General features: G+C 40.7%; 1 protein-coding gene across 2 annotated transcripts in view; it reads right to left on the bottom strand.

The window, feature by feature from the left end:
* Positions 1-13701, bottom strand: part of casz1 (castor zinc finger 1) — a 153027-nt gene extending 139326 nt beyond the window's left edge. Inside the window, exons 1-2 of one of the 2 annotated variants that reach the window (XM_053850147.1) lie at positions 13525-13701; positions 12410-12466 (exon numbers count right to left, since the gene is read on the bottom strand). In XM_053850147.1, coding sequence (XP_053706122.1) covers positions 12410-12466; positions 13525-13630 — 163 coding nt within the window. In that variant the 5' untranslated portion in view covers positions 13631-13701. The remainder of the gene's footprint in view (positions 1-12409; positions 12467-13524) is intronic. The other variant, XM_053850150.1, reaches the window with a different exon arrangement.
* Positions 13702-14249: the final 548 nt, after the last annotated feature.

Here is a 14249-nt window from a genome sequence, read left to right as displayed (position 1 = left end):
TTGCGATGTAGTATTTGTTTCTCAGCCGCTCCAGTTAACAACCACTTTACCTCATGTAGATGACACGGGACTTGCAACGAGTTGCATCAACAAAGACAAAGCCAAAAATAGAAATAACACAAAAGGGGCATTGTTTGAAGAGGGTCTCCCATGTAAACACGGAGAAATGATCCCATCTAGGTCTCACATTTCTCACTCTATGCTCCAAGACAAACAAGCTACAGCAGCATATGGCAGTGTCAGGGAAGTAAATAATTTAGGGAAAACCATGCACGGCACACAGATCGGAACCACAGAAATACTCAGACAACAACCATGCAGACAAGCTTCAGCCATGGAATTGAGAACTACAGAGGGATTCAAAAAGGTCTGGCAACCCTTTGGGATCTAAGGATAACATTTTGCACCAATGTGAGCTGCACTGCTTTCAGCACTTCCTGAACCTGAAGACTCCCAAATCAAATGAAAGGCGGGCACGAATCTGTTTGGGCTTTTAGCCGAATGACAGTGTGCCCCCCTCACATCTGACTGCAGTCAAAAATCCACATTATTTTTATTTACACTGTATCTTCCCTGAGGTACACTGGGCATGCTTTGAGTCATCATTGTTCAAGTCTTTAGAGTCTGAAAAAAAAATTGAAAAAACACGCTCAAGCTTGTGGCAAGGTTACAGCCAGTCAGACAAGGGGGGACTCGTTTTCTGCCAACCCCAGGGAAAACTCACTGAGGGCTCCAAAGAGGGAGAACAGAGATGTGCTGACATGGCAGCCGTCACGTCACACTAACCAGTACACCAGTGATGAGCACAGACAGCGCTGAGATTTGTGGCAGACTGAAGTGGCTTTGAACCAAAACAGCAACGGCTGTGTCATTTTTATCTCCCATGACTGTCTTATTACTAGTAAATGCACTTAAGATGGAAGTGAGTCAACAGAATTTAAAAGGTTATAGATTTCACTTTTGTCAAGAATATGAGGTGAGCACAACCCTGAACACAGAAATGAGTTGATCAAAAGAAGAAGAAGAAAACAATACAGTGTTTAGTAAATGCACAAATGGATTTAAAGGACCTCAGCCAGAAAGTTAAAGCCTTGTTTTTCTCCTCATGTGGCCTTGGACATTTTCAAACACTGCAGCCTCCTTGTGCCAAACCAAGGCTTGTCAACCGGTAAAATATTGCAAGGTAAGGCATTTTTACTACGCGATGCATGCAATGAGGATGTTCACAAATAAATCACACAGCAACAATTCAAGTAAATTTCATGAGAAATTTGTTCATAAAAAACGGCAGCTTGGACACAAAATTTTACTCTAAAACTGTAAAGGTCTATGAGGAGCTTTCAAATTTTAAACCATAGTCATATATCGCACTTGTCTTAATGACAACCAGCGGTATCTGCTACTCCCACTTTCATGACTTGTGAAACTGCAGGCTTTTAACGCCGCCTGCCATCTTTATTGCACACATCAGGACAAAGCAAGTGAACAGAATAAGCAAAACAAAAAAGATGGCCTGAGTTGCTCCGTATCAGTGATAAACTGCCAGTTTTATAGCCTCTAATAAGTTGATGCAAAGTCATTTTTCTTCCTGCCCATCGTTCAACATTTAACGCATATTTACTAGGAACTTGTTAAAACATTTAATAATATTTAGTGGCAATTTCGGAGCAGCCTGTCAGGGCGGAATTTATGGCCTTTTAGTGTTTAAAAAGACGATGACGTGAATAACACACTGTCAAAAATATCTAATTTGCATAGACAGGCCATAACTCCTGATACCTTGCATTAAAAAAAGAGGTTTTTAACAAAACGAGTCATAAAAGGAGCATTCAAAGTGAGTGATGGCAAAGACTCGTCCACTAAGTCGCACCACAGAGACAGCTTGCCCCCACTACAGATGCTTCAGAGATCAAGTCAGCCAATAAAAGGACATATATCCTACAGCTTTGACTTATTTATCCTGCGCGGATGAGCTCAAGATGGAACATCTCTTATAGGAAAGCTTAATTAATTGTGATAAAAGGGCTAATTCAGAGGCGGCACAAGAAAAGCCAGCCAAACAATAATATTCTCCACAAATCATCGGCCCTCGTCAAATATTTCCTCCATAACTTTCTATTTCAAAGTCCTCTGGACGTGAGTCTTTTGTAAAGGAGAAGCCAAGCAGGCTAACCTCATCATCATCGTTGCAATTCACTTTATTTCATAGTTGTTTTATGAATGATGGCTAAAATGCAGACATCTGCGAAACAGCCATTTACTGAAAGCTAATGCACTTCGCTGACGTCTTTAACAAAATATCTTGTTGCCACTGTTACCCCCATCCACTTGACGGTGATGGAGGTGACACAATTCTTGAGGACATGAACTGACCGAATATGTGAGGAGTAAAACAGGTCGTAACAGCAAAGACACTGCGGATGATCTGTTATTGTGAATAGTAGGAGGAGACACCCAGTCATGGGTGTGTAGATAAAAGAAGTGGATAACCAATACTGCCAAGACCTGAGAGTGTACCAGCTGTAGACAGAGAGATCAACTCTTTCTAGTCTGAAACTAACCTCTGAAGTTTGACTTATCCAACAAGATGGACATCTGACACCTCCGCCTTCACCATCCTGAGGTGTTATTGATAAGCTTGTGTGACCCGGTCCTGCCCCGGCTGTCCCCGTCAGGAAAGGGCCCAGGCCCAGTGATTGCAGGGCTATGAGTAGTCTCTCCCCTGTGCCCTCTCAGTGCAACTGTAATTAATAGCCAATTCATCTTCTCTGATCTGAGCCAGCACATGGCGTAATATATCGTTAGTTTGGCAAGCGAGCTATTAAAGTGTAATAACCAAGTACCAGCACTCGATTTGGAAGAGTAGCGCATACTTAAACATGAAGTGGAAACAATTAATTTATTGGAGGATCTCCTGTAACCAGTCATTTACTACCACTCACACTCTGATGCAAAAGCAATCTCCTGTTGTGTGTGGCACAAGTCTGGTTTTGGGGCTTATTGCCTGAAACCTCTGGCACTATGACCATTGAGCTGAGCCTGAGCTGAACAACTACATGGGGAAAGAAAAGAAAAACAGGCTCCCAGTTAGCCGTCAGGTCAAACAACCTTCTACTGTGAGCAATACCATCATATTAATAATGTACTCTACAAGATGAAACACATTTTAGCGCAAATGTTTTGAGCAATTCACATGACTGAATATATCAGAGAATTAAATGTTTTTGTAGAACAATCTTAAAGAATAAAATCTTAATAATGCTTGCTCATTATGACCATTTATAGTTGAGGATGAAAACGCTGCGAAAGCGATGCTCGAATTACTTGAGCAACATTGATACTCAGTATAGCTTCCAGAGGAAACATTCTATCACACTCCGTCCCTCACTATACAGCCAAGACTGGATAAAGAGAGACAGACTCAACAGTGCTCTCATACAACTGGCAGCCTCAAACACAGACAAAAGCTATTCATGTGTACATGAAGCCGCAGGTGTGTCATCCAATACACTGAAGGCTCAATTTCATAAAGGTAATGTATTTTTTTTATTATTCATCCTTCAGGTTCAACTGCCAGTGTCAGACTGAGTTTTACAGTGTGTCATCTCCAGTTCTACTGCCAGTGTCACCGGCGTTCTACCACTAGTGTCAACACAAGTTTTACTCAGTGTCACCCAAGTTCTAATACCAGTGTCATCATAGTTTTACCCACGACTTGTGAGTTAGACCACTCGTGACCCCTGGTTTTATAACAGTGTATTCACCCACTGGAACAACTTTATTCATTGCACAATTCTCTAATACTATCACAACACTGAAATAATATTCCATGTTTACCAGACAACAAACACCGATATACCAAACAGAAAATCACAATAACTGTGTGAACATCATTTAACTTTCTATTCATATTCCAGGAATAACAGACAAATTGTGTGAGCAGAATGAAGTGCTAACTTTGATAATTACAGGAAACAAAAGAAAAAAGCATAAGACCTCCACTGCCTTGAAAGTATAAACCTTTCAGACCTATTATTCTTTTTGCCTTAACTAATGACTTTTTTTGTCTCTTCAGCTTAACTCACTAATTGACCGTTTTTTTTGCAGATGAAAAAATAAGTACCCCCTTAAAGAGCCGACTCCCCTGCCCATTTCCTCACTTCAAGTCCCTTATTAATTAAACTTTCACCAAGTCTGGACTTTTTAAATAAAAAGAAAGTCTGTAGGGCCTTAGTTGTGAGTGAGGATGGAATTAAACTCTGATAAATATAACTTTTTATTCCAGTCATTTGTATGAGAGGGACCAGAGGAGCCACGCAGCCCTGTGAGTTCAGTGGAGTTTTTCCTCAAACGCTCTGCAAATTGTTCAGGTTGGACCAATATCCTCTGATATTATCTGTGCAAATACTCCATTTGAGCATCAATTGATATTATTTACTGTGCAACAAACAGTGTAGCACATCACAATGTCAGCAGAGACAGAAGGGTAAATATGTGTTTTGCCATCGTTGTGTGTCGAGCCATGAATCTCAGACATCCTGGCACTCGCTTGTTTAGAGGGGAAATGAAGATTCAACCAAATATTGACTGCAGTCTTATAAGCAGTCAAACACTTATCAATTAAATCCCTCTTAAGCTGTCAAACACTGTTCAACAATGCCGGGTAACTGTATAGCTTTTATAGGACTGGAATTTCAACGGCAAATTCATTATTTTCAATGACAAAAGGAACTAAAAACGTTTTTGTTGAAGGGTTTTTTTCAGTCTGATCAAATTTCATTTAGAAAAGAGACACACTACAGTTGAATTATTGTTTTTGAATAGAAATGGAAGGGATCCCCGCTTGTATAATACATTCTTTGCATGTATTTTGATTGGAGCAGATTCAAGTGCCTTATTTACGGCTCAAAAACACAAATCTGAGGCTCAAGTTTGAGGGCCAGGTTGCACATTAGGCAAATTCGGCATATACGTGTTGGGAAATGCAAGATTTGCATTTAAGACTGAAAGAGCGGGTCAAAACAAACAAATCATTTAAAAGTGCATCTTTGCACATTAATAAAAGTGACCAGACCATAAGACAATAAGCTCCAATTCAGAAGACAAAACAAGCAAATGGTGGCAAAAGCACACCCTCCGTCACACCTTAGAAACACGGCGACTATGTTAGACAAAACACATATCATTATACTGTAGTTGAGCATGAGTCAAAGTCCTGGCCCGGGACAACATCCAGCCCACTAAGTCAATTCATCTCACCTGAAATTAAAAATTCAATTCAATTCAATAGCAATTTCAAGAGAGCTTCAAAGGGCATATGAGATGAGCATTTTTCTTGCAAGCCGAGATTATACGTGCTATGAAAGATGAGAAAGCCGATGTATTCTTGTGTTTTGAGGAGAGTCTGTTGAGACACTGAAGTTCTGGTCTTGCAGAAATAAGAAGTGTGAAGGAAACTCCACTGATTTTGTACTCACTGAAAGAGTTGGTACAGTGATCCAGTTCAGTCAGTTCACAAGATTCCTAGAGTACTCGGAGCAAAAAACAATTCAGGCATGTTTCCCAAATTTTTGTGTCAGTTTTCTGTTTTCTGCAAACGGGACGTCACTAATACGTACTGGAATGTGGCGAGAAAAAGGGAAATTCGATTGGCTAGAGAGAACTTAATGATGTATACCAAATGTGGGGGGACAGCAACTGAGCGCACATTTTTGCAGACAAACATCAATGTTGACAAGATTTTCCACCCAGTTTGGCGTTTCTGTCAGGCTGAAAATGCAAAATTAAGTGGTGAATGTTTCCAAGGTAGAAGAACCGTAAACCAATCATCACCAATTAGCATTTCTCTGAAATAAGCATAATTGGTGCGGCATATTAAGAAAAAGAGAGAAGGAAATTGTAATTAAAAGGAAAACACAAGTTTTGAAGGCCTGCAAACGCACTTCATCGTGAAGGGTTTATTTAAAACCTCGATCAAAACACGGATCCCTTTAGACAAAGCCATTCTCCTATTGTGACGTGGCGCGCCGCATTGTTCCGTCGTGCACATAACAGCTTATTCCGTGTCATTTGTGCCACTGTGTCTCGCAGTGAGCAGACCCCAGTCATCTTTAAACTCCATTTAAAATGCAATTTGATTATCTGCCAAATTGCTAGCAAGTCTTCCCCTCCGCTGCCGAGGGAAGGGGTAACAATTTTAATTAGCATTTCAGCATAAAAGACAAGGCTTTGTTGCATTTAGAGCATGGCATCCCAGAATGACCGCCACTTTCAAAGAGTCATCGCCCAAACGGTTTCAAACTAATAGATCCAAAGGGAGAGGAGCAGCCCTGGCACGGAAAAAGGGGTAGCATAATCACAGAGGTCTTCAGTGGCACTGAAAAAAAAAACCCACAGGACACGGCATGTTTAAATAATCCAAAACTTTTCTTTAATCATAGTTTAGAAAATTGGCTGGGACCTTCGGCAGGAGACAGCTGCTCTGCCCCACAGTCATTTAACCAGGAATCACCGAGGGTTTCCCTTAAAATATTTACACCGTCCCATCGTATGGGTAGCAATGCCGCCCCAGAAAGACAGCGATAAGAGCCAAGTAGGTGTGTGCAAGTTCTCCTCCTCAATTTGCCAATGACATCAGCCACTATAGGAGCGGAGAAAAGGAGTCCCTTCTGGCAATCTGTACTCAATTAAACTGAAAAATTTATTTTCGTCGAAGGCCAAGTGTTTGCTTTTTCTGATGTGGGATTAAACGGAGAGCTGATTGAGACGGATTGAGTCAAAGGAGCTGCAAGTGGTCTCCAAACATAAAAAGATCTCTCAGGACTGGCACCTTTGCATCTGCTCGGGGAGCAGGGATGGCAGGAGGAGTTTTACGTGCACGCTCTTGGCACGCAAAGACCTGACTGCTATATCGCAACACATATTAATGAGGCTTGCATACTTAAGCAGGTAACAGAGTGAGTTTATCAGAGTTTCTTTGCTGCGCTATTCTGCTGGACTGAAAATACAGTTTCAGCTTTGGGAAGAACAACGCTTACAAAACACTGGTTTGTCTGTCTCCTTATTTTGATGTAACTTCTACAGCAGTGGCTCTCAACACTGTAACGGAACCAAGGCGTCAAAAGCCAAATCCAGAAATTAAGAAATAATAATAAGAATAAAATAAATAATTTAAAGTGTACGAAAGCAACCACTGAAAAGTCATTCAATAATTAACGTCTACCTTTTCAGTTTCTTCAGCATTAAACAAAACTTATTTTCTCATTTTGATGCATAGCATCCAGACGATAAGAGGCACAGGGGGCAAGTGGCTGCAACATTCTGTCAGGTGCTTGGGTCACACTCCTGCAGGGTGACCCCACCTACGCTTGCCAACCTCTGGAAGTGAGGGCAACCCTGAAGCTGTCACTGGAACAGCCCACCTCTTCTTCGGGGTTGAGGACAAAATCTGCTCTAACTCATGAATGCCGCATTATTTATAAATAACTGTGATTCAGATCAAGTTTTACGTGGCCTTGGGGTCAAAGGTCAAGGTAATGCCAGCGCGATCAGGGCAAAGTTTGAGCAGAACATAGTTGTGTCACTGTTTGATGGTTGTTGTAAAGGAAAACATGAGGATTAGAGGGACCCATCAATGTAACAATGAGAAGAGGAAAATGACGAATAAAAAAAAATATTTTTCAGATTTCATGACTTAACATCCAAGACAGGAGCATAGAGTCTACCAAGTTTGAAGAACAACATTCTTATGATGAAGTGTCTGATTTAAGATAATGGGATGAGGCTGATTGAATCAAAACTGGTTATTGTATTATTAATACGATACAAATAGAAAGAAACTCAAATGTCATAAAACAGTAATGTTTCAGGAATTAAACCCACTATCTTTGCTTCACTACAACCACGTATGGTCTCACTGGTGCTCTCAAAACAACAGATCTGAGTCAAATCCCTCAGAGAAAAACAAGAAAAAAACCTGTTGCTGTGACATTTTGTTCCCTCTCACCTCAACACGGCAGTCGCAACAGACCCGTGTGTAGGGGATCTCAGTTCAGGTCACCATGGTGATGGCTCTCTGCCTCCCAAAGCTCTGTAAGGTTTGGAGGTGAGGGCGGGGGCATTCTTACTGAGACAAGTGATGCTCAAGGAATCATATTTCACTTATAACCGTCATATTTAGTGCAAAGTCACAGATGAATCCAGAGAAACTTCTCGGCACAGAGCCAGGCACTTCAGTGCGCAAACATTCGGGTTACAATGCATCCGGGTAATACTTTTTAACCTTTGAAGTGGCAAAAATAGAACAAAAAGAGTGCAGGTTCAAGAGCATCTGTCTCTGGGTAAATCATCCTCACATGACAGAGAGGTGGCCTTAGCCACAGAAAGTCAAAAGGGCAGAACAACTCTACATTGAGATCTCTGGTTTCATTTATGACCACTGTCTTAGGCACACGGAAGATTTGAAAAGCACAGAACATCAAAATGTTCAAAGGGATGATTTTACTCAACTTACTAACAACGGTTTAAACTATACTGTTGTGTATTTTATTTAGGTATTTTATTTAGTGCCTTCAATTCTGCCCTGTTATCCAGTATTTTTGTGCTACAATTTTAGTAGTTAATTTATCATGTGTATCTATAAAAGCCACGCAGGGCCTAACTCTGACAGTCCTGCTCAGGTGAACAGCTATAATCACAAGTGTGCGACTGGAGTGTAGAATATTGACTTCATTTGTAGTTTTTAGTTTTCATATATTAAATACAACATCTCTCAGGGAACCCCTGACAACCAATTGAAGAATGCAGCACATTTCAAGAAGCACTGAGAAATTGTTTAGGGAGGTCATGTCAGTCAGAAGGTACATTCTGACAATATATTTCACTTGACAGAAGAACTGCGATGAACACAAAGAAATCACAATACTAATTAGTCAAAGTATTCTTTTAGAAAAAAATAAAAAAATAAGTCTTTCAGTGTGGTTGTGGGAACAAAGATTAATGGCGCATGCAATCCCCCCATCTGACTTGATGAATGAGCTGGACTGCTATATGATTATCAACACTGTCGAACGGAGGCAGTGACACAACGTTGGACTAGGAGCTTGGCACAGTATATAAATAAACACTGCATTGGATTTCAATTAAAGCAACATGGTTGAACAACCACTCCAAGTGGCGAGCAATTTGTTAAATGAGTTAATTGGTCACTGGTTCATCCAATTCATCTTAATACTTGTTTCTGGACCACACCCAAAGAACGGCGAGTTAGCGGTGCACTGCAGCCAAAATTTCCCCTGAGGACACAACTGGGGCCAAAGTCAAAAAAATGTCCTCTTTGGATTTTTAATCATCTCATTTGGCACTTGTGGGTTTGGATGATTTACTGCTGCATACATAAGATCTTATAGCGGAATATGCTTGTTGCCTGGCGGTGTAGTCACCATGATGATGTGAGGCGAAAAGACCTGAGCTTTCAAAGCGACATCATCACCATTTCTGACATCCGTCCTGAAGAGTGCGCCTCAGATCCCCTCACTGCACCAAAGTGGCCAGCTGGGAACAGTGCTGACGTCCCTAATAACCTTGGCCGGTGTGAGGATTACAGTGCATTTATACTCAATGCTCCTTCTTTCCTTAAGACTTATTAAGAATGATAATGAGCTCCAAAAGCAGCAGCTTGTACCTTCCTAAACTCTCTTAGATCACTGTCGTTTCCAAAACCCTCCGTAAAACAGTGAGTCTCCTCTTCGCTGTCTGAGAAATACACTCAAAAATAAGTTACAGACTTACGTCCTTCCTTACTGTTAGATGACATTGACCGACCAATACATTATGACAAGGTGGAACTGTAACACCCGAAAAAAGGGACTATTCAGAACAGACTATTTTCACTACTGACCCCAGGGTCAGCATTTACACAATGACTGGTCTGAGAATTATTCAACTTTTTTTTTTCTGAAAGAAAATATCCACACTCCAACCATCAATATGAAATGCTTCCAATTGGAGTGCAGCATCTTGCAGGCTCATACAAAACCAATTAACAGGTAAATCCATCAGGAACACTCCTCAACCTGAACAACTTTATCTACAGAAATCAGAGAGGCTGACTAAAGATCCAGCCAGCTCGTAGTGCTCACGACCCTAACACTGGTGCAGCTCTATATTTGGACTACAGCAGACAAAGAACACCCTGGCGAATATTATATTGCATCACTTTACTATTTAATTACATTATTTGACCATTATTTTAGACACCCTTTGGGGCGACCTGTTTTCTCTAAGCTAGTTGAAACTTGCAAAAAAGAAAGGTGACCAAGTGATATGTCAACTCTTGTCAATGGTCGACAGCCTCTTACAAAAGCTCACATCACTTTTTCCATACAGCAGCAGGCCAGTTTTAGCAGTGTCCACATCCATGCCCCTCTGCCTAGAATCCTGTCCCTGTTGCACCGTGGTATTGAAAGGACCAAGGACAAATGACCAAAAAGACCATTCTCATCCGTGAACCGCAGGCTTTAATCGATACTTATTTCATGCCTTCAAAATCAACCCTATATTACTGTTGTTTGTGTGATTTGTTTATTTTGCTGCGGAATATTCCTTCAGTCAGGATGGGAAAGAGGGAGGGGGTGGTGAACGGGATGCAATTCACCTTGAACCTCCATTATATTGGATTTCTCTACTGGCTGATCAAGCATGCAAAAAGGACATTTCCTCAGCACTAAAATAAAAACAATAATGATGATTAAAAAAAAAAAAACGTGCGCTATTTGTGCTGCTATAACCGCGAGTGTTGGAGGCTGCAGTATATTTTACAAGGCAAAAACACAGTTAGTGTGGTTGTGGGGATTTGTATACAAAATCATTACACTGAGGACAATTGATAATGCCTATGTGCTTGGGGAAACAGAAGTAATGGCTCCACAAGCCTGTCAACTGTGCCTGGGATTACTGACGCTTATTTGACATCCAAGACCTAAGGTCCGCAGCCAAGGTCATACAGGCGAGGGAATACACATGGGTTTAATTCTACACACCCCTTGACAGATGCAGATGGGTACTTATGAGACACGAAGCATTTTCTCTGACTGATAGAGCTGCTGGAAATAAGAGCGACAACGGCATCACACACTGATTAACCATTGAGATTGTCAAGTAGTCGAATGAGCTGCAGCAGAGACTTGAAAACACACACACCACAAAAAAAAAAAAAAAAACTATATAGAACTCTATTGCTTACACTGAACAGCACAAAGAACAAATGAAATGGGCTAGTAATTGTGGAAAGACTACAAGAGATCACATTGAAAACCTTCATTATTGCCTTGAATTGCAAGCCTCACAGATAAAAAAAAATACTTCTTTATATTAAAGGTTGAATATGCTGCCCTTCTACAAATGTATAGCTTCTTACACATGAAATCTGTCTGTAACTTGTCTGAATTGGGACAGTATATTTGACAGATAGATATTGCAGAGTCACATCAATGCTGAAGAACGATAAGAACAAGGGCCCGACAGTGGAGGCAAGTGAGTCAGACCTCCAGACAGAGGACTAAGTCCTCTTGAGGTACAGTGACAGAGCAAAACAGGATGGAAAGTGATCACCTTACTTACTACTGTCATAAAGCACAAAAGCAACATCAGCGATTTAAAACCAATTGCCTTGAGGAAATTAGATTAAGCTCAAAATCCAGGCACCGCTGTCTAATTATAAAACTCTGACGCCACTAAGATTGACAGATTTAGCAGAAAGACAGCTAAGAGGAACATTTCAGAACATGGGAATGTAGTTGTCGTACTCATGCTGCTGGAGCATGAACATAAAAAAATGAGTTTTAGTGACACAGAAGCAGTAAATATGGAAATCCATATGTTTTGAGACAGTGATAAAGAGAAAGGATGACATCATCAATACAAATTTAGCAGAGATTCCTCCCTGGTTGATATTAAAATACATGAGCACACACCCAAAAATGTCTCCTGTGAGGAAACTTTGGCAAAGTTTCGAGAAGTGAAACACATCAACACACTCACAACTTTAACTGACATTGTATAATGCGGAGTCACAGCTAATTGTCATATAGTGTAATGTTATACATAACTGACTGCACATGCCTGACAAAAATACCAATAAAAAAAGGCATGGTTGTTTCATGTCCAAGCGTGACTGAGTCTCGCCTGTGTCAAGTGTCCTGCTTTGCATGAATGAATATATCTGCAACAGTTAAGCTGCGCAGATGTTGCATTATGGGTGAATTATGGAAAATATTTGACATGCACACACTGTATGTGCATCTATTTACATTTTTAAACGATACAATCCAATGTTTTGTCAACAGCAAGTGGAAAACACAAAAAAAGAGCATCACAAATGTTCAATTGAAAAAGGAACTTCCATGTTTACCTTGTGTTCTACTAGTCGTGGCATCTTTAATAAAGAAGATGGCTTGCCGTGAATGATCTGTTTAACCAAAGACAGAAGGGAGAGGGGGAGAGAAAAAAGGATAATTAATTACTTTTGTGAGCTACTGCATGGGAGAGACAATAAACCTGCCTGGTCGCCATGGATATGACATATTTGCTCTGAAAACAACACAATAATTAGCAAAGGAGAAAGATCCGGCGAGAATATGAGAACTCAGGGTTTAAAGTGCCAGTGATCTATTTCCGTCCTGTTCTTCATCCTTGAGAATAACAACAAACACAGAAGAGGGCTCACGTCACGGACATTTATAAATGCACATGAGAGCAAACAGTGACCCTTTACAAAAGTGTGTTAAATTAAATCTCACATCATGGTGGTGTTTTGTAGAGATCATTACTAACCAAACGCGAGAACACTCTCTGTTTTCACCATTGAATTGTACAAAAATGTTTTTAGATAGTATGTGTGGTAAACACAGGGAGAAAAATCAAAAGGGAAAATAAAATAAAAAAACAGTTAATTTAAAAAAAAAAAAAAAAAAAAAAAAAAAAATCACCAAAAGCCGAAGAGATATGTGGATGTATTAAAAACAGAAGAAAAACATTCTGGAATAAATTAAATTGAGACTCATTGATTCAAAGTGGCAAAAGTCATTACCTTCATAGTACAAAACAGTGGTACTTCCGTATTTCAAACGTGCTCCAATGACGGCCACATTTACTATCTGAGTTCCTCTATTGATCATAAAAAGACAGTGTTTCCATCCTACTACCTGTTTGTGGCTCAACCACATCACTTTCAATAATGTTTTCTTACAAAAAAAGACACTTTCCACCCTCGCTCCCTTCATATTCCATATACAAACGATTCATATATTGACTGACTGTTGCCGCTCTGTACGTCATACTTTTGGGAAATGTGTACATTTACGCAGGACTTTACTTCATAGAACGGCGCGAAATGAGTGGGAAAAGTTTATATATTCGTCTTGACGCATGGGTAGCGATCATTTCAATCGCTTTTTAAAGTCACTGGCGGTTAAAATGTCAAGTCCCGAGGAAGCGTTTGGAGGTGTAGCCGGTGTTTATACTGACCGCGTGAGACGCTCAGACCTGCGGGTGTCAACGCAGCGACCGCCGCTGCATCGAGGCTGGAGGTCCACTCGTCACGGCAAGTCTGACATCTCCTGCTCAATTTCATCAAATTGGGACCCGGTTGCTGTCATTATGAGCGTCTAAGCCGCACCGAGGGAAACTCTGGTGGCGTGTTTTTTGGCAGAGAGTTTGTAGTTGAGATGAAACGGGCATGGACCGTAGTTAGAGGAAAAGGAAACTCTTACCTGCGCTACTTCGCGGACTGCCGGTGACTTCCAACTACGGGGACGTGTGGTGTTAACAGTGGTTTTTCTGACACCTTGCATAGCTTAGGTTCTAAAAAGTGTTTCCGTTTTATTTCTTTTCTATTTTATTTTCTAATTTTCTTTCAGGAAAGTCGCCCGGAAGATCTGCCCTGGAGACCGGCTCCAAGTGGGAAGAGGAGTCTCTCTAATTGAATTTCTCGGTTGGCAGGTGTGTATTGGAAAACCTGGAGTGGATTGCTCTTGATAGCACTGCTATTTGTTTTGCTGTGTTGATTTTAACATGAAGAAAAATGTTTCCTGCATAAGGCATTGAAGATTGTCCACTCCAAGTGATCACTGAAGAAAAATAGCGTAATTGTTTACGCATAAGTGAAGCAAACAGTAAAAGAAGTTCCACGCAGAGATTTGTCTTGAATTGAGGGAAAACAACGGTGACTGAACAGAACCTGACTGTGAATA

This window comes from Synchiropus splendidus, chromosome 18 (genome assembly GCF_027744825.2).
Source record: "Synchiropus splendidus isolate RoL2022-P1 chromosome 18, RoL_Sspl_1.0, whole genome shotgun sequence".
NCBI lineage: Eukaryota > Metazoa > Chordata > Actinopteri > Syngnathiformes > Callionymidae > Synchiropus > Synchiropus splendidus.
Note: the sequence above shows the minus strand (reverse complement) of the source record. Positions and strands in the feature narration are given on the sequence as shown.